Here is a 22223-nt window from a genome sequence, read left to right as displayed (position 1 = left end):
ATCACATACTTCAGCTTTAATTAAAATAATTACATGTCAAAATATTAATTATTTATTTAAATTTCTGAATTGTAATGTCTCCAATTAAAAAAAAATTCTCAGTAGTCACATATTCCTAATAATGTGGATTCTTCATGGTTTTAAACTCAACAATTCAGATACTTTGAGTGTGATGAATCTGATTAGATTTTTAAACAGCAGTATCTCTGCATAATGCTGAGACATCAACTTTTTAACCTCCTGTGGTTCTTTGTTTTCTTACAGGGAGTGAAAGAAACCCAGACTTTGGGGCTGAGCAGGAAGGGATCCCCTTAATGCAAATATCAAACTCACAACAGTAATATAGTATTGTATCTGAGAATTCAGACTATTTCAAGAGGTCAAGAGACAAGATTCAAGAGGCATTTATTTGTCATTTGCATAGTTAGCACTGGGGAAAACTGGGCATTGAAATGCTTGTGACGAGGCTCAGACATACAGTGACAATAACAAGACATAAGACATAGACGTACATGGAGACCACTGAGGCTCTTGAGTGACTACAGTGCTAATAGACAGAAAGACATGGACAGAGCATTATATACAAATAAGTGGAAGTAACATGTACAATAAAGGTAATCAGTGTTTAGAGTTATAGTGTACATAAGAAGTCCTGAGGTAATATTATGATTACTGGGGTAGAACGGTGTCTAAAATGTCTTTGTAGAGTGACGTAGAGCTACATGGAGGAAAATTAAATTGGCAGTGCAGATGCAATAAATAAACTTAAGAGCAGCAATCATTCAGATGTATTCCTGAGTAGAGCAATGTCCAAAAGTCATTGTGGAGTGTCACAGAGTAACATGAAGGAATATAAAAAAAAAAAAAAGTGGCAGTGCAAGTACAATGAAAGTAAACATAAGAGCAGCATGTATTCCGGTGTTTTTTTTTTTTATTTTTTAGATGGAGGACAGCTGATTGTCAAGTAGTCTTATGGCTTGAAGATAGAAGCTGTTCTTAAGTCTAATTTCAGGCAGTATTGCACGTTTGTATGACATTACATACCCAATGAGAGGGAATTTATTATTAACCATTTGACTTGGTGCTTATAAAACATTAATTTAACAGAACTTGGTCCATTTAATTGTTATAAATGTAATTACTTTCATTAGTAAATCTATTTGTTAGTATTAACTTTATACCACAGTATTCAGGCTCAGGTACTGTGTTGTTAGTGGGTATTTCTGGATATGCTCTGGATTGGTTTACCTCCTATCTTTCTGAGTTTTTCAGTGTCCTCAGGATCTTTCATGGCAGATTCTGTTCCTTTGTCCTGTGGTGTGCCGCAAGGTTCTGTGCTTGGCCCCCTGCTGTTTAGTCTGTACATGCTTCCCCTTGGAAACGGGGAAGGACTGGGACTAAAAAAACAGCCCTGGACTTTGACTAGGCCCGGCCCAAAGCAATCGGCGCACATAAACTCAACAACAACAACAATAACGACTGGCGTGAGTGTCACAAGACTTTAATTGTGGCTCATGATACTATATCGTTCAAATTATTGCAATAGCATTGATGTTGACTAGATGTTGAGCTGGAGTGGGTGTCTTTCTCTGCTCTTGGTCTAAGCTCAACCTGAATAAACAAACGATGCATTTAAAAAAAAAACAGGTTTTATTCCATGCTGTCTTAAAATGAATATATACTTAATAATCTTAATTTCTGCAGTAATTAATCTTACTGCAGAGATAATACCACATCTAAATGAAAATACACCATTACAAATGTAACTTCTGTATTCAAAATCTTCAAGTTTGTCAGTATTAACTGTAATGTTACCAATATTTTTAAAAGAAAAAGCACAACATATTTCTTAATATTAGCTACAGCATGTGGCATTTTACAGCTAAAATGTTGAAATTTAGCTGTTTTAACTACTGTAATCATTTAAAATGTAGCGACATGAATAACACTTCCTAACATCATCCCTAGCAAGTAACTGTCTTTCTCCTCTCATGTTCCATACTTGGGAGCTGGATCTGCCTGTGGAACCAGCTCATCTTTCTGTCCCTCATCATCATCACTGGTGGCATGTTGCTGCATAGCTGTCTGGCTCACTTTACTGCTGCTAATATTTAACTGCGAGGTGCTGCTGCTGGAAAATATTGCTATAGATTTCAGTTAGTTTGGGACATTTATCGGCTTCAGTATCTAAATTCCGCATTTTTTTTTGCTCTTACCCTTTTCTTTCTGTTTTTTATCCAATGCCGCGTTATGCATATTGTTTGTTTGTTTGTTTCTATGCTTCTTCTTTCTAACGTTAATGTATTTGCTGTTGGTTTCTTCCTACTCTTTCACTTCTTCTTCTCCTTACTTGGCAGCCACGGCCAGTGCAGCTGGCATCCAACTTAAAGGTGCATTGCTGCCACCTACAGTACTGGAGTGTGAAACATTAGTGGGGAACAGATTAGTGATGACTGCTTGTGTGGCGGGTGGTGGGCCGGCCCGCCGGCCGTCCTGGAGTACCGGCCGTTCTGTGATTCTTCAGATCACACAGATGGCCAGTCCGCCCCTGCTTGGAAAGATTATAAGTAGTTTTAAATCAATATCTTACCATTGTTATGCAGATGACATCCAGTTATTTATTTCCTTTAGCCCAGATAGACTAGACCAACTGTCCCTTTTGCTGAACTGTTTAGTCTCCATTAATAAATGGATGCCTGAGAACTGTCTGCAACTTAATACGGATAAAACAGAGGTGATGATCTTTGCCTCAGACAACATTACCCTTAAGATTAGGCTGGCCCTTGGGGGTTTATCATCGTCTGACTGCAGTGACATGAGAAATCTAGGTGTCATTTTTCACAGATCGATGTGTTTTAACAGTCATGTTAAAGGCGCAATATGTAATTTTTCTGCTTTAAAAATAGCAGATATCACTATATCTATGTTATATATATATTTTTTTGTTGTGTACTTACATTATCCCGACAGTTTCCACGAACTTTCAAATCCTGAGAAAATTATAGTTTAATTAGAAGACACGGCACGTTTCTTTATTTCCGTTTTGTCGCCCGTCTATGGCGCCATATAAACTTTGACCCCTCTAGTTTATCTAACTTCCTGCGGAACCGGCAAATACAAAGGTGAACAGAAGCAAAGACGAGACGAAGAAGAAAAAGTAGTAGCTAGCCTTGATCGAGACTATTATATTTTATATTTATATTGTTTATATTCGTATTTATACCTCAATCAATAACTTAGTTATGGATCATGATTATGCTTTGCCTGCACGTTCTGTGAAGCGTAAACGTACGGGTGAAATAAATGACCTGAGAAGGTTTTGGGACGAAGAAGAAACGAGACACGGGTAAATATTGGAGTTGCATTTCCAAGATAGAGAGAGCTTCGTGACAAGCTGAAACTACAGAGAGATGCTTGCATTCTAATAAACAGGTATGCATCCATTCAGCTAACTATATCTATCCGTATATTTTGTGAAACGATGATGTCTTGTGTAAAACGCAGACGGACTAGCTCTCATGTAGAGTATAATGTAAATCTACATGTGTTCTATATCTAGCTGGATAAAGTAGCTTATCTTATTCGATATCATAGTATAAACGTAGTCTAATTATAATTATTAACGAAAGGCAACCGTGTTTTTTTTTAACATATATTATTACTAGCTAGATGGAATATTGATTTGATAGGGGTCTGATAATTCATATATCTCTCCGTTCGAAAATACGTGATTGTCAAAATACTAAGGCCGGTGACACACTGGCTGCGTGGCGTCTCTGCTGCGTGCCAGAAGCGTGGCGCGCTGCTGCTGCTGCTGTAGGTGACATAGAGGGAGACCGCCGACAGACCAGGCTCTTGTCTTCATGACAACAATATCTATACTTCATGTTGAACATAAATATAAAGCCTACTGATAAAGGACACCGTCAACAGTATTGACGGCAAAATAGACTATGTTTGACAGGTGCAATATTTGAAAATCGATAATTATTTATTTATTTTTTAAATTACATTTGTATCTGAATTTATGTAAACCTATAGACTTTCAAACATCAAAATGTCACGAATTAATATGTATTTGTGTAAAAAATTACATATAAACATATTTTCCTATTATATTTTGCCTGGAAACGCTTCCAACACGCGTGTGTGTCGCGTGAAAAATAGGCGTCGGTTCTATTTCTAGCATGCACACGTTTTCCGCGCGGCTCACACAGGCAGTCTGCAAGCTCTAACCTATTAACATGGGAGAACATGGGAATTAAAAACTGACATGCCACGCAGCTGAGACGCTTGCGCCACGCATCCAGTGTGTCGCCGGCCTCAGTTAAAATGAGTGAGGAATGTGGGGAGCGACAGAGCGCGTGTTCCAATGAACAACAACTCCCATGAGCCTACGCTCTTTCCCGACGTCATCAAAGTATGTCTCATGTTATTATTTTGATTGAGTGACCCCTGGTGGCCAAAAATTCCATACTGCACGTTTAAGTCTGTGGTTCGTACCTGTTTTTTCAACCTCAGGAACATTGCTAAGGTTAGATCTATGGTTTAAGAAAAAAAGAGATGGAGATGCTTGTTCATGCTTTTATTCTTCTTTTATTTCTCATTTCTTCTTTTATTTCTTGTACACTTGTTTGATTAAATCATCTATAGATCGACTGCAAGTTGTACAAAATGCAGCTGCTAGGCTTTTGACTAGAACCAGCAGGAGATCACATATTACTCCTGTGCTGAAGGCCCTTCATTGGCTTCCTTTTGATTATAGAGTGCATTTTAAAAATTCTGGTTATACTTTCAGAGCTTTGCATGGTCAAGCACCCTCATACATCCAGGATCTATGACATATACATACTCCATGTCGGTCTTTGAGGTCTTCAGGCCAAGATCTTTTAATTGTTCCCAGAACAAGTCTTAAGACAAGAGGTGACCGTGCTTTCTGTGTTGTGGCTCCAAGGCTCTGGGACTCGCTCCCTTTAGCTCTGAGAACTATGAGTTCTGTGGAATCTTTTTAAAAACACTTAAAGACTCATCTTTTTTGGACAAGCTTTTAATTAACAATATGATTTGTTTGTTATTGAAGTTTTTTGGAATTTATAGTTGTAGTGTTTTACTAGGTACTTGTACAGTTGTTATTTTATTTTATTGTCTATTTTTATATTAGAGTGCAGCACTTTGTTACCCTTTCTTGTCTGTGAAAGGTGCTATACAAATAAACTTTACTTTTTATTTGTCAATTTGTTTTTGGTATAGTGCTTTTCACAGTACACATTGTTACAGAAAATCATGATGTTTAAAATGTCTTCATGCCTTATTGTCAGTGAATGCTATAAAAACGTTAGCTAACATTCTGGCAAGGTTCTCTTAAAGTTACGAACAAACTTTCTTCTGATAATAATAGTTTATGGTGTTTAAAAATTGTTGAGTTGAATCTCAGGAATGAGTCCAAGAACTACACTTCCCAGAGTGCACCAGCAGCAGCAATCTGGCTGCTTATCACCTGTTTTGTCATTTTCACTGATTTGGAGCACCTGTTTAAAAACCTGGAGTTCCTCAGTCATTCAGACAAACAAACTTCACTGAGAAGGCACTTCAAGTTCACTTGTAGGTTCAGTCCAAAGACGCCAGTGGTCAGTGAAATGTTTTATTTACTTTCATGGTGTTTGGAATGCTGTATAACATGTTGAAGAAATGTTTAATTGATGTGTAGATTGGTTGAAACACATTGCAGCATTGACTTGTTAAATGGGTTCTTTATTCCATGTAAAGGCTTAAATGGGTAATTAATCATAAAATTCATATAAAATGTTTAATTAAATGTTTAAACTATTAAAATTCATTATAAATGTTTAATTGAAATGGTAACATTTGTTCTGTTTTTAAAAGTTTACAACCTAATTTAACGAACAGACCAGTCAACTGGCAAAGCCAAAAAAAAAACAAAAAAAAAAAAAAAAAAACTGATTGAGCTGGAAATGAGTCGTCCATGTGTCCTTTGGAACCTGAACAAGAGTAGGACTTGACAAGTTTTCTTAAAAGATTAGCACAAAAATATTCATTACACTTATTTTTTTTTTGGAATGGTAAGTTGAATATTCAATCCATCTAACGTTTTTTAAATGTTACTTGTTCATTTTCAGAGAATTGAAGAGAACATGAAATCAGGAATAAACAATGACTAAATGTCGTTTTTTTTTTTTTTTTTTTTTTTTTTTTTTAATAAAGTAAAGTCTTACCTATTATTTTTGTAATTTAAATTTTATGACCTAAATTTAAAGGGCCTATGGGGCACTTGACTGATAAACTTACCTAATTTGCGCTTAAAACAAAAAGGTGCAAATGTTTTTTTTTAATCTCTTCTTCATGGGTCTGAACTGTTATCACAATAATAGCATAATCATACTAAAGAATATCTTAAAAATTCATTCATTGACTTACCAAGTTGTGCAAACATGACTAAGCAAACTGCAAGCAGTGGAGGTCAGATAGTTATAGTTAGCCCTGCATTCTCTGATAAAGATCAGAGCTGAGAGTCTGTGAGTGTGAGATCCATGACCTGACTGACATGAGGCTCTGTGCAACATCTATGAGGCGCCAAGTGGGATTTAAATCAAACTTCCCTTATGAATACATACATAAAACACGTGCATATACATCTATAAATTACTCGCATCCTACTGATGTTCAAAAATACATGTGCACACTAATATGAAATGTAATTTTAGCAATGAATGCATCAAGTCGATAAAGAATGAATATAGTTCAATAGTTAATTAGACTTAGTGAATAATAGAAATCAATGAATGTCCAAATTAAACTGATAAATATATCGGTCTACATTTTGTATTATTTTTTAATTGTAGTCAGATTAAGCACAGTGCTAGAATCAAACTGAAACAAAAAATCTAATAAAGTGAACTTAACAGAAGCACAAGTAAAAGCTCTACACAGTGAACCTTCACACATCTCAGTTATTTCATTACTTGGGCCAATGGGTGGTCTTTACACAGAATAGCCCCTTATTCATTTTACCTATCTGGGTTAGTTTGCTAGCTAGTAATACCTTACAGTCAGATTTCCTTAACTTAATTAACATACATTTTCACTTTGTGCAGTACAAAAAACAAACAAAAAAACATACCCAGACATGGATGACAGAGTTTGCTGATGTCCAGATGTGTGGTCTGGTTTCTGATGGGATTGTTGATCACACAGCTGTTGCTGTTTTTCTCCTGATACTCCACCTCCAGAGGTAGAGAGAGACTGATGCTGAGATCAGACACACTGATGCTGGACAATAAACTGTTTCCTTTGTACCAGGAGAGAGTCACATGACCCACATTCACCACTGAACACACCAGTGTACAATCATACACTGATGATGATTAAGGATTCTGTGGCCTTTTTCTGACAGGAACAGGCAGAAGAGCTGAACAACAAAAGAAAATAAAGAGACAAAAATAAAGTCAGAAAATTAAGTAAACAAGCTACTTTGTTATAATCTGTCAGTTTATAACCCCACAGATGAAGTCACAATTTTAAAAACTGAAGTCAGAAATAAAGTTGCAGTTTTGCACAAGGCCTATAAAGCTGCAAAATAAGCTTATGTAGAGTACAACACTGAGAAAAAAAACTTTTAACCACTTCCTCATGAAAATGATTTTTATTTTTCTCACTCTGTGGTTTAATTCTAAATATTTGAATGGCTTTCCAGCAGCTGAGGCGTTCATCTTGGAATGATAATTATTTTTCAAGATGTGCCTTTGCCTTTATTATGATAGGACAATGAAGAGTTGACAGGAAGTGAAGTGGGAGAGTGTGAGAGCAGCAGGATCAGGAAAGGCCCTTGAGCCAGGATTTAAACTCAAGACACCTGTATTGGAACAGTTCTGTATGTTGGCGCTGCCCAAAAAGGCTATCAACCTGACACAAACATTTACCCTCTTTCACTTCGTGAGTAGAAAGCCATGGAGGAGTACAATGAGGAGGCATTAAAACAAGGCTACGTCTGTCTTTTGACTTCCCCTTCTGCTTGGAGCTTCTCCTTCGTGGCAAAGAGCGATGGAGGCTACTGCAATTAATTTACCCTCAACAAGATTACTGTGAAGTTTCGATACCCACTTCCTCTCATCACAGTAGTTTCAGTACAAGTCTGAAAAGCCACTGTTTTTGTCAAATTGGACCTCCACAGTGTACATATGATGGCAATGAAGGGAACTACAGAAACCAACTGAACCTGGATCAGTCTGGATCTCTGACCATCACAAACAGCACAACTGAACACTCTGGAGTTTATAAACTATTGATCATCAGCAGCCGAGAGACCAAATACAAGAGATTCAAAGTTACAATCCGTGGTATATTTCAAAATATTCAATTGGGATCTATACTTTGATTTTAATTTCCATTTCCAGAATACTTAGATTTATTAAATGCGATTTATCTTAGTACATATAAACTTTTTAACTTTTTGCATTTTTGCATTCAGGGAGTGAAAGAAGTCCAGATGCGTATCCTGAGCAGGTGGGAACCCCATCAATGCAAATTACAACACCATAACAGTAATCGAAAACATGAATTCAGATAGTATTGCACATTTTAGATGATATTACATACCCAGTGAGAGTGATTGTTTTCGTAACTATTTAACTTTGGTGTCTGTGGAAAAAAAGGCGACATATAACAGTATTTGGTTTAACTTATATATTTTGTTATACATGAATTTACATGAGTAAATTAACTTCATACAACTGGTATACAGAGGTACTGTGTTGTTATCTGTTACTGCATGTCCTTTATAAGAGAATGCTATATTTAGTATTGGCTGAATGAGCCCTGAGTGACTGTTCTCTTTAAATCATCTTGATTTTGGTATTCCACTACTTTTATTGTATTGTGCCTTGGAATAATTGCGTTTGATTGGTGTATTCTCACCTATAAGTCATTTAGATAAAACTGTCTGCTCGATAAATAAACGGTCACATACAGATACACTGCTGCTGGTATTACGGGAGTGTGATTTCACCAAGTACAACATGTTTCTGGATCAACATCCTTGTTGATCCTGGAACAACATTCCAATCAGCCAATCAGAACTGAGATATAACTTTTCGGGAAATATTTGTTTTTGGCTTACAACCAGAGTTAGGTGCTTCTACACCCTTGTTAATCAGCTATCCTTTCCCTCTGATTTTAGGAACAAATTATGGGTAGGGTTAGGTTTAGGGGTAGGGATCGGGTTGTCTATATTTTTGGACAATAATGTTGATCCCGGATCATCAGAAGATGTTGATCCAGGAGCATGTCATACTTGGCAAAATCACGGCCACCGCTGGTATTAGTATCTGATCATGTCAGTCCTCTAGTGGACAAACACTGATTTTGCTTAAAAGCTGTTCACAAGTAATGCATAACAGTTTTTAATGTACTGTCATGATCACCACTGCACTACATTTCCCACAATCCCTCCTGACTCTTATCCACATGCCCTACATTATATGTTATAACGATCAAACTAATAGCCATATGGAATATAAACTGAAGAACAGACTAATGTTCACATTTATTTTTATGACCAAGAGCTTGATTGTGGTCAGTGTGTTTGATTTTTCTCCCTCACTCTAGTGGTGTTTCTTTCTAGAACTGATTGACAGTGTGTTTTCGAGCAGAAACCCCACAGCCATATCGAGATTAATGATTCTAACATTGTCAAATATATTTTAAGGTTTATAATGTACTTTCTCTGAACATCTCATTTGCTAATAAAATTCTAAATTTATAAATATATTACTAAATACATGTATTGATTTTTTTTATTTTATTAGATTATTTTACTCTAAAGTATCTCTAAGAGATGCTGATGCATTGCAATAGTTTGTCCCTTAATACCAAATATCATGTTTTTTTTTTTTTTTACATCATAGAAGATTCAGCCATCATAGAAGATTGTGAAGATATTTCACTGAAGCTTGATTGCATCATCTTTATTTTGTTTCTATTTTGTGTTTATTCTCGTTCAGTGTCAGTTATCATGTGTTAATGTATTAAGCTACTGTTGTTAGAGCACTGTCAGTTTTGCTACAGCTTCCATGTCAATAAAAATGAAACACGTCTTGCATTTTTAATAATAGAAGCTACAAGTGATTATAATACCAGACAGGGAAAGCAGTAAAACAATAAAATATAGCTGCAAGCAGCAATAATGGGGCCAAGTACTCCAGCATCAGACCAAATGCAACAATGAGTAATACAAGCAATTTTAGAATAATTTTAATTGAAATGGCTGAAAAATCATGAATTCATGAATAATTTATAGGCTGACGTTTCATAGACCTTCTGTTATGCATTCAAATTCCATGCCATTTCTAATTTTACAGTATTTTTACATCCTTAAATTAGCCTACTACACTTGTTGTGGAGTCACAATTCTAGTATAAAATATACAAGTATAAACAATCGTTTTTTAAATAATCAGAATTTTCACTTATTTCCATTTCTGAAGTTAACTGGCAGTAGATGACATAATTATCTTTTGACTCCGGATAGCGGTAACTTGCTAAAAACAACAACAACAGCCTCAGCTGTTGGAGATATGCGTGCGAATAATAGATAAAAAAGAAGGTGGGCCGGTCTAAGTCATGAAATTCCAGGGCTGATTACGAGTCCCTCTCCAGCCCTGCGTCATACATTTTGGCAGTGTTGCTAAGAAAAGACAGACTGACATGACCCGGAACTAGTGATGGGAAGTTCGGATCATTTTACCGACTCGGACTTTTGAGTCTCGTTCAGCAAAATGAACGAATCTTTTTTCGAGTCATTTCGTTCATTTTAGCAAAATGTAATGAAAATGTTATGTGTTACTTCCCCAACACAGCTAGTACTTACGCAAACGTTGATCACACTAAAAACAATACAAAACTAAAATGCTATAAGATACAGAAAAAAAAATTGTCTACCTGGGTCTTTAGTCTGTGATTAGCTCACCTCACCTCTTATCTGACAAGAAGTCCTCGGGTTTAAGTCATTCCTTAATCACGTGGTAGGCCCATAGGCAAAACTAACGCAGTCTTGAGCCGGAAAGAGAATTGATTAGTTCATCTCATGAGTCTTTCGGGTCTCGGGTCGAGTTTGACTCGTTCCTTAATCACGTGACAGACCCATACGCTATTTCTGACATTTTCTGTCACTGTGTTTTTGTTACTGTTTGTTGAGTATCTGTGGTTTATTTTATAAATAAATAAAAGCCTGTTATAAATAAAATATTGATTAATTTGTCTTTTTGACTGTCTATCGGTAAATAAACACTAGGCTATATAATAATATAATAATTCAAGCTTACAATAAAAAGTATTTATACTAGTTTGTTCATTTTTACTCCAATTTTGAGTTTGCTGGTATAATAATTGCTTTTCCTATATAGGCAGACTTGACATATTGGTGTAATATATGTATAAGAAGATTGCTCAAAAAAGGACATAATGACATATACATTAAAAGCAAATAAAATTTTGAATTTGAATTATTAATGTTAGTTTAAAACATTAAGGTTATGATAACTTCAGCTTTAACAGTTTTAACCCAGCTAAGAGTGAGGAGGATACTTCAGATCCCGGTGCGACTGCCAGTGCAGGGGCCATGTTTTGGGAAGACTTTGACGAGAGGGTAGCAAGCTTGAGGCCTTCTGCTACCTCTTCTAAGACCTCAGATGCTATAAAGGTGCAGGCCTACCTTGCAGAGCCACTCTTACCCCGCACATCAGACCCTCTGGCCTGGTGGAGGAGATGTTCACCAGTATACAAAAGCCTTTCTGAAGTCACAAAGACAAGACTTTGCATTGTGGCCACATCTGTGCCATCTGAAAGAATTTTTTTCTAAAACTGGGCAGATTATCTCAGATAGAAGAAACAGACTCAGCCCATCCAAGGTCAGGGAGCTTGTTTTTTTTTTATGCAAACATGCCTTAAAGCAAGTCCTAAAAATATAGCCACAGTGTGTTATTTATTTTAAAGCTTATTTATTTTTATTTATTTAGAAAAAGACTAGCTTGTTGTGCAATATTTTTGTTGTTGTTGTTGTTGTGATTTTAAAGGTAATTTGTTATTGTTATAAGGCTCCGTAGCTTTAGTATCTCTTAATTTTCATTTATTTTTATTTAAATGGTTTAAAATTATTTGGGGAATAGTTATCCTCTTTGATAAAAAGTTTTTTTTTTGGCACAAAAGTGTTATTTATTTTAAAATGTATTCATTTTAAATTATTATATAAAAAAAGCAAAGCTTGTTGTGCAATATTTAGTTTTTCTTTTTTTTATATTGTACTTTTAAAGTTCATTTGTTAAGGTTATTAGACCCTGTGGCTTTATTATCTTTTAATTTTAATTATTTACTTTTTTATTATTTTGATTTATTTTGGAATTGTTGTCCTCTTTGTTACAAAGCTTTTCTGGCACAAAAATAAACAATAAACAACAATTCAAAAGTATGTACACAGTGTTTTTTAATGTTTATAAAGTGTCATATGTTACAAAAGTATGGTTTATCTGATTTAATAATTACTCTAGCCAATGTTGTCACATTACGGGACAAAAGAACGAACAACCCGAAGAACCGAAAGATGAATTAATCAATTCTCTTTCCGGCTCAATACTGCATTCTTTTACTGTCTATGGTTTTAGCTTATGGGGCTGTCACGTGATTAAGGAATGACTCGACCCGACCCGAAGACTCATGAGATGAACTAATCAATTCTCTTTCTGGCTCATATTGCATTGGTTTTGCGTATGTGGCTGTCACGTGATTAAGGAACGAGTCAAAAACCCGATAGACCCGAACTATGAACTAATCAATTCTCTTTCCGGCTCATATTGCATTGGTTTTAGCGTATGGGGCTGTCACGTGATTAAGGAACGAGTCAAAAACCCGATAGACCCGAACTATGAACTAATCAATTCTCTTTCCGGCTCAAGACTGCATTGGCCCTGTCCCAAATGGCACACTCCGGACTTGTGGACTTCCTCAGAGTCCACACTTCGGTGACGTCATGTAGTGCAGACCTATAGGGCCCTTAGCGCGAGTCCGCGAGGGTGCATTGAGAGGTATTTTGGGACAGACTCGATCTTCACGCCGGAAACAGGAAGAAGGTCTGGTTGACTTATCCCTCTCCATACGGAGCTGAATAAACTTAAAGGTCATCTCATCAGTCCCTTTATTAGAAAAATATCACAAATATCATTAAACAAATTACAGTCTTTAGCATAGAGAACAGGATTAATTTTAATTTCCCAAATAATATGTCCATGTGAAATACACAGCCTGCTTTTACAGTTCTATAATTGTAAATGCCACCTGGGCATTAGAATAGATGTCATGGTTATTTAAATGATAAATACATTTGTACATAATAATACATAATGTTAAATTTTAACACAAAATTAAAATGAGTTTAAGAAAAATGTATAGGTTTCAATATTCATACTACGTTTATATGACTCATAAAGCCATGACATTCGGTTCTATTTATGTAATGAATCATAATGCGATCGTATTATTTAACGCGCTATTATTATGTTTGAGATATCAACTGGTCGATAATGTTTGTATAACTGTAAGTAACAACTGGTAAAATGTACGCCTATTTCATAAAAAACATTGATACTTTTACACTTAAATATTCTCTTCTCAGCCATGTTTACAGTCCGTGAGCGAAATATCCTCCCATCTGTTGTCTGATTGGTCTTTCGCAAGGATTCCTGGGTAGTTGAAGTGCGTGGAGCCTGCTTCTATGCGGGCTTCGCGGAAGACCGCTTCTAGGGTACAAAGCCCTGTCCCAAATCGCGCACTTCATGTGGACTTTCGGTCTCGTGGACTTGAAATGCGCGTGCTCGCCGAGTCTACGAGTCCGTAGGCCGTCCCATTCAGCATTTTAACGCTCCGAAGTGTGCTCAGCAGCGCCCTTGAACCCTTTGAGCGCCTTTGTACCCTTGAAGCGGTCTTCCGCGAAGCCCGCATAGAAGCAGGCTCCACGCACTTCAACTACCCAGGAATCCTTGCGAAAGACCAATCAGACAACAGATGGGAGGATATTTCGCTCACGGACTGTAAACATGGCTGAGAAGAGAATATTTAAGTGTAAAAGTATCAATGTTTTTTATGAAATAGGCGTACATTTTACCAGTTGTTACTTACAGTTATACAAACATTATCGACCAGTTGATATCTCAAACATAATAATAGCGCGTTAAATAATACGATCGCATTATGATTCATTACATAAATAGAACCGAATGTCATGGCTTTATGAGTCATATAAACGTAGTATGAATATTGAAACCTATACATTTTTCTTAAACTCATTTTAATTTTGTGTTAAAATTTAACATTATGTATTATTATGTACAAATGTATTTATCATTTAAATAACCATGACATCTATTCTAATGCCCAGGTGGCATTTACAATTATAGAACTGTAAAAGCAGGCTGTGTATTTCACATGGACATATTATTTGGGAAATTAAAATTAATCCTGTTCTCTATGCTAAAGACTGTAATTTGTTTAATGATATTTGTGATATTTTTCTAATAAGGGGACTGATGAGATGACCTTTAAGTTTATTCAGCTCCATATGGAGAGGGATAAGTCAACCAGACCTTCTTCCTGTTTCCGGCGTGACGATCGAGTCTGTCCCAAAATACCTCTCAATGCACCCTCGCGGACTCGCGCTAAGGGCCCTATAGGTCTGCACTACATGACGTCACCGACGTGTGGACTCTGAGGAAGTCCACAAGTCCGGAGTGTGCCATTTGGGACAGGGCCAAAGGGGGCGCTGCTGAGCACACTTCGGAGCGTTAAAATGCTGAATGGGACGGCCTACGGACTCGTAGACTCGGCGAGCACGCGCATTTCAAGTCCACGAGACCGAAAGTCCACATGAAGTGCGCGATTTGGGACAGGGCCATTGACTGACAGGTGAATCACTACTACTAGAACAGAACCTATAGAATAATGCGCATGCGCGACTGAACGAATCACTCCCCGAGACGACTCGTTCTTCCCGAGTCACATTAAAGATTCGTTCAAAATGAACGAATCGTTCAAGAACGACACATCACTACCCGGAACTCGAACTGGAATCAGGATCCTGATCTTGCAGCAATATGAAGAAAGTGTTTTTATTCGTTTCTTTCGTATTCATTATGGACGGTAAGTTGATTTTGGTTTATTTCTTCAGTACTTTCGGTTTCATGTTTTTATATCTTGTACATGAATGGAACCAGCAGAAGAAGCGAAATACAACGAGTCTCGAATATTAGTTCAAATCGTGTATTTATAAAGTCAGAAAATGTTCAACCGAAAGATGCCTGAACGCGAAGGAGTGCTCCCTCTCTTTTTAATAGGCTATTGATAAAACTGATAAAACGGATTTTCTTGCGCATTTGAATATAACTGCGAGAAACAAAGTTTGGGTGGATGGGGCAGCATCATCTTGGTTGATTGGAACAATGCTTCAAGGCTTTGCGGTCAAAGATTGACGACGGTGTAGCAGTCGATTCTGTTCCCCTCGGAATGTCTGTTTCCCCTCGGGTTGCCAGGTCCATGTAATTACCCCAACCAAATAGTTAATCAAACATTTTCCCAAAGTAGCCTAAATTCCGCGGATTTGGCAACACTGCCGCATGCAAATACACCAAACATTCCTGGATGTAAGGAAAGCAAAAATGGACAAACACTGTAGCATATAGTAAAATGATTCTCACACCCACGTTTATGTTCTATTATTTTTTTTTATTCATCTTGCAATTGTTCCTCTATTTTTGTCTTATGTCCGAGTTTTTGCAGTTTAATTTTTCCATTGCAAATTAGTGTAATCTGTCCATGCTGACGTTCAAACTCAGGGTATTATATTACTGTTTCCATATAGAGCAACAGTACATTTGAACTAATATTCTATTTGATTAATCTGTTTACCTTCTTACTGATAACAGTGGAATATAGTTCCTCATATATGTCAAGCCTATATGAGCAAATTCTAAATTACAAAACTTAAGGTGTTTATCCATTTGTCTTAAAAACATAGACCATAGACCAAGTCTTGATAATAACAAAAAGTCAGTTCTTGTCAAGACACTATACTTAACTGACTTAAAGCAACTAGCACATTGACAATGACCTGTTTTCTAATTTCAGTTTAAATGGTGTATTCCTTCAACTGGGCCTTAAGAACCTCATTGCAGGTTATTTGTTTAGATTTTAACAATAAAGCGATTTCAATAGATGGCAAACTTGATCACATCTCCTCAAAAAAACAATGTAAAGTTTAGAAGAAAAGTGGTTGCTGGACAAAAAGAGACCTGACAATTTTTATTTTAGAATTAGAAAAAAGCAAGCTTGCCATTTCAGCTAGATTCTACTGGCCTGGAATGGGGTGGACATTGATAAATGGTTAAAAAGGCTACTAAATATTTTCCTTTTCAACATTGCTGTGAGACATAAACTGATTATGTTAACAGCAAGGATGAATTTAGTGGGGAAAGTCACCACCAGGACCAACAATGTAAATAAGTACATTTATTGACCATTACACAAAATAGCCTATGCTATTCTGACTAAATATGAAGCAGTTGTGTACTGCAGTACTTTATTTCACAGGTTTGGGGCAACAAAGATCATTCTTTCTGACCAAGGCACAGAGTCGGTTAACCAGGTTTGTAGTTTATTGAATAAAGGGGAAAAAGATCACTATGAATTAAAATGTTCATGTGTGCATAGGGTTCTGATTTGTACACAACATTTATGGTTCATTGTATACTTATTCTAATGCATGTTTTGCACACACCACACACAAGTATTTTTTAAGCTTTCAGTGCATACATAAATACAACAACAGCAAAGCATATAATAAAAAAGTAAACATAAATGAGCATAAATTAATAAGTATACGACAGTATAGAACAGAATAGCCAAAGGCTCAAGCATCACATTGAAATCAGTAATTGAAATCGGTATTGAAAAAAAAAAAAAGGAAATATATTTAGGATGGTATTTTGAACTATTTGACTTGCCATACATCCAGTCGAGCTTCTTGCACACGCTAGTTCTGATCGTACGTATAGTAACTCGGCAACATTCCGAGGGGAACAGAATCGACTGCTACAACGGCCCAATATTACTTTGGTTTAATTTTGACAGTCAGTAGAAATATTAGAAACCCTAGCTTCGATATTTGACCACTGTTTCAATAAAACATCGTTGCAGTTACAGTAATTTACGTCAGGAGTGCAAAATAATGATTCTGTATTATGTTTAGTTTAGAATAGAAATTCACCACGCATGTCAGCAGCGGTTTGTGTTTACATTCACTGAACAGTGTCAATAAGGGATTATAGTCTAAAAATGCATACACATGGATAGATTGATATATTTACTCTTGTTTACTTAATATTTCTTCAGATAAAATCAACATTTATATTCATTTTCCACTGATTTATGCGATCTGATGAAGCAGCAGCTCCCTGGGCAAGGCAACCTCGCGCTCTCTCTCGTGAAGCCAACAAGGAAGTGACTAAAACTATAATTCATTGACTGGCCACTTGAGGCTGGCGGCTAAAGGGACTCATTTCTCCCCATATTAAAATGCCTAACTTTACAGCAGGAAAAAAAGTTTACAAAATATGTTTTGGATATAGCTGATTTGGCCCTTCATGACATTGAGGGGAGCGTATTTATTTATTTGTACAACTCATCCGTTTACCTTTTTAACTTTAGTTAGTTTGTATAATGTTGCTGTTTGAGCATAAGAAAAAAGATCTGCAAAGTTACAAAGCCAAATTCAAAAGGAGATATTTTATTTAACAGAAATCTTTTTTTTTTTTAAAACTACAACAAACAACTTGTTTGGACTACAATGCATATTTTCCGGGATTTGTGATATCATAAATATCAACAAATGGGGTGAGACCTGGTTGAGCTTCACTAGAAAAGGCAGTGAGTGTTATCACCATGTTGGAGGCGCGCTAGCTTTCCCAAGACAGACGAACTTAGAGTGGTTACATTCATCCGGGTTTAAAAAAAAAAAAAGCAAAAAACACTCAGGTTGATTTGATTTTGACACAATATTTACACTGAAGCTCACAGCAAGCGACTATGGTAAGGGGCATGACATTTCCCGACCAGGTGCAGAGTTCTGTCAATCACAACACAGACTGGCCCAGCTAACCAGTCACAACACATTTTGTATTTCAGAAGGCGGGCTTTCATTTGATACAGGAACTATTCCAGCTACTTTGAGCTTCAAAAACGCTCTTCAGGAACCTATGGGTGACGTCATGGACGCTATGTCCATGTTTTTAAGTCTATGGTTCACACTCTTCCATATTCTCGCTGTTACTCAGACAAAAGCATATTTACATTAACATTTAATTTACATTTAATCATTTAGCAGATGCTTTTATCCAAAGCGATTTACAAATGAGAACAATAGAAGCAGTCAGGTCAACAAGGGACTACAACAGTATACAAGTGCCGTGACAAGTCTCAGTTAGTCTAGTACAGAACCCATTGCCAGGTTATTTTTTTTTTTTTTTATAAATGAAAAGACAAGAAAAGAAGGAAAAGTGCTATGTGTATTAGTTGGTTAAGTGCTGGCGAAAAAGATGAGTGTTTAGATGTTTCTTGAAAATAAGTAAAGACTCAGCTGTACGAATTAAGATTGGGGGGTCATTCCACCAGCTAGGCACAGTCCAGGAAAAGGTCTGTGAGAGTGATTTTGAACTTCTTTGGGATGGCACCACAAAGTGTTGTTCACTTGCAGAGCACAAACTTCTGGAGTGCACGCACATAAGATTTAACCAGTGAGTTTAGGTATGTTGGTGCCGTGCTAGTGGTCATCTTGTAGGCAAGCATCAGTACCTTGAATTTGATGCGAGCGGCTACTGGTAGCCAGTGTAACCTGATGAGGAGAAGAGTAACGTGAGCTTTATTTGGCTCATTGAAGACAACCCTCGCTGCTGCATTCTGGATCAATTACAGAGGCTTGACAGTACATGCAGGAAGGCCTGACAGGAGAGCATTACAATAGTCCAGTCTGGAAAGAACAAGAGCTTGGACAAGAAGTTGGGTGGCTTGCTCTGTCAAGAAAGTTCTAATCTTCCTAATGTTGTATAAGGCAAATCTGCAGGACCGGGTCGTTGTAGCAATGTGGTCTGTGAAGCTTAACTGATGATCCATCACAACTCCTAGGTTTCTGGCAGTCCTCGAAGGAGTAATGGTTGACGAACCCAGCTGTAAGGTTTAGCTGAAGGTGATGGTCATTCATCCGGCTAGAAATGTCACTCAGACAGGCTGAAATGCGAGCAGTTACCGTCGGGTCATCTGGTTGGAATGAGAAGTAGAGTTGGGTGTCATCAGCATAGCAGTGATAAGAAAAGCCAGGCTTCTGAATGACAGATCCTAATGACGTCATGTAGATCAGGGATAGGCAACTCCGGTCCTGGAGGGCCACTGTCCTGCAGAGTTTAGTTCCAAGCCTAATAAAACACACCTGAACAAGGGAATCAGTGTTTTGCGGATTACTAGATAGATACAGGCAGGTGAGTTTTTATGAGGGCTGAAGCTAAACTCTGCTGGATAGTGGCCCTCCAGGACTGGAGTTGCCTATCCCTGATGTAGATTGAGAAGAGAAGTGGTCCAAGTACTGAGCCTTGAGGAACCCCAGAAGCAAGGTGTTGTGACTTAGAAACATCACCCCTCCAAGACACACTGAAGGATCTGTCGGAGAGGTAGGACTTAACCCACAGGAGTGCGGTTCCAGAGATGCCCATCTTTCTAAGGGTGAACAGGAGAATCTGGTGATTAACGGTGTCAAAAGCAGCAGACAGGTCCATTAAGATGAGTACTGAGGATTTTGAAGCTGCTCTTGCTAGTCGCAGGGCTTCGGTAACCGAGAGCAGAGCAGTCTCAGTTGAGTGACCACTTTTGAAGCCAGATTGGTTGCTGTCCAGGAGGTTGTTCTGAACAAGGAACATAGAAAGCTGGTTGATCACAGCTCGGTCAAGTGTCTTTGCAATGAATGGAAGAAGGGATTGAAGAGAGGAGTTGATAAAGTGAGTAAGCGATGGTATGACTAAAGAAGAGATCGCTTAAAGGAGGTGAGTGGGGATCGGATCAAGTGGACAAGTAGTAGGATGATTGGACAGGAGAAGTTTGGAAAACGTCCATCTCTGAGAGTGGGGAGAAGGAGGAGAAAGAGTGTGCGTCGGTCATTGTGAAGTTGTCCTCAGTCTGCAGTGTGGAGAATTGGTCACTGATGGTTCTTGTCTTATTTGTGAAGAAAACTGCAAAACATTTCTTGCTGACACTGGGGTGAGCTCTGAGGGCCGGAGCCTCTCCTGGGGCTTGACTCGGGAACTGGAACTACCGGCTGACTGGTTCGGAGATGCCCCAGACGCCGGATGACTGCCTCCTTCCAGTAGAGGTTGGTGGGGTCTGGGAGCTCAATGGGATGATGGGAAGTTATCTTGATACTGAACCGCATCATGAGGGTTTCCCCCCGAGGGAGCTGGTGACACGAACACCCTCATGAAGTCGATAGGGTCTGGGCTTGCTAGAGCCAGTGTAATGAACGTCGCCAGTTCTTCCATTTAAGCATGGCAGAACACACAGGGGGGGAAAACAAGCTAAATACTTAATAAAAAACACAGGGGAAAAGGGGTGCCGCTTACATTCCCTAGTCTACTGTTCGGTCACCATACACTCAGGAAGGAATGAGGAGACGCAGGGAATTCTTCAAGAATTAGCCTTTAATCATTAACATACAAAGGAACTAAAAGATATTTAAAAACAGACAGAGAACTAAACACAGGGAACACTATTTAAACACACGACACAATGAGACATACCTGGGAACAAATGAACTAATTAATGATGCACAGCTGGAACCAAATTAATTAAACAAGGAACTAATAGAACTGAAGACAGGAAAAGGAAACATGACCAAATAAGGAAAACCGGAACAAACATGTGAAATTTATTCTGTATTATTTTGTGGGCTGTATTAACATCAGTTGGCATCATCCTAAACTATTTATTGCAGTAATAATGTAGTTTACTGATATATATATATATATATATATATATATATATATATATATATATATATATATATATATATATATATATATATATATATAAACAAACAAAGTAGCTGTTTCGGTTTGTTCTGCAGGTGTGTTTGGGGACATGGAAAAAGTGTCAGTGAAGGAGGGAGATTCTCTCACTCTACACACTGATATCACTGAAATACAGAGGATATTTTTCTTGATGTGGATGTACGGATCTCAAAACAATATTATCGCTAAAATTGATGGGAAAACTCAGGCAGTCTCATTATACGATGTTGATGATGGGAGGTTTGAAGACAGACTGCAACTGGACAATAAGACTGGATCTCTGAACATCAGTGACATCAGAACCAAACACTCTGGAGATTATCATCTAAAGATTATCAGCAACGAGACTTTCCTCAAGACTTTCAGTGTTACTGTCCATGGTGAGAAGCTCAGATATTTGTACACTATTTGCACAATGTTTACATGGGAATATAAGTCACATTCCTGTTCCTGTTTGTTTTCCAGATGTGATTTTTGCCGGGTTAGAAAACAAGAAAGAAGGAGATTCTGTTACTCTAAACGCTGGTGTTACTGATTCACAGAAACAGGATCTAATACAATGGACATTTGGAGCTACAAATCCAGACAATCTTATAGCTGAAATGAACATTAAGATTCATGAGATCACACTGAATTCAGATGATATATTCAGAGGGAGACTACATCTGGAAAATCAGACGGGATCTCTCACCATCAGAGACATCAGAACCTCAGACGCTGGAGTTTATCAGCTACAGATCTCCAACAGTAAAGAAACACTCTACAAGAGATTCAGTGTTTTTGTTGGTACGTAGTTCATGCCAAATCACATTAAAAGAGTGTGCTTTAGATGTTCCCTCATAATGAAATTGTTTGTGTGTTTGACTGTCTTTCTTCAGCTGTTCCAGATCCGGGTCTGTCCACTGGTTATATTGTGCTGATTTGCCTTTGTGTCCTTCTGTTAGTGGCTTCAGCTTTGGGTGTGTTTTGCTTCATAAAATACTCAAAAAAACGAAAAGGTGAGTGTTATCTACAGCGAATATCAGGGGTCAAAGCAAAAAAAAAAATTATCGCTTATTGCTTT

The 22223-nt window shown here is 37.5% G+C and overlaps 1 protein-coding gene across 3 annotated transcripts in view; it reads left to right on the top strand.

Moving 5' to 3' along the window:
• LOC132160257 (uncharacterized) overlaps window positions 1-22223 on the top strand; it is a 75128-nt gene that overhangs the window by 8534 nt on the left and 44371 nt on the right. For 2 of the 3 annotated variants that reach the window (XM_059569997.1, XM_059569995.1), the window contains exons 2-4: window positions 21217-21540; window positions 21626-21946; window positions 22039-22158. In XM_059569997.1, the coding sequence (XP_059425980.1) occupies window positions 21217-21540; window positions 21626-21946; window positions 22039-22158 (765 nt within the window). Of the gene's footprint in view, window positions 1-15107; window positions 15198-21216; window positions 21541-21625; window positions 21947-22038; window positions 22159-22223 lie in introns of those variants that run through there. The other variant, XM_059569996.1, reaches the window with a different exon arrangement.

The sequence above is a fragment of the Carassius carassius genome, chromosome 16, assembly GCF_963082965.1.
Source record: "Carassius carassius chromosome 16, fCarCar2.1, whole genome shotgun sequence".
In the NCBI taxonomy this organism is placed as follows: domain Eukaryota; kingdom Metazoa; phylum Chordata; class Actinopteri; order Cypriniformes; family Cyprinidae; genus Carassius; species Carassius carassius.
Note: the sequence above shows the minus strand (reverse complement) of the source record. Positions and strands in the feature narration are given on the sequence as shown.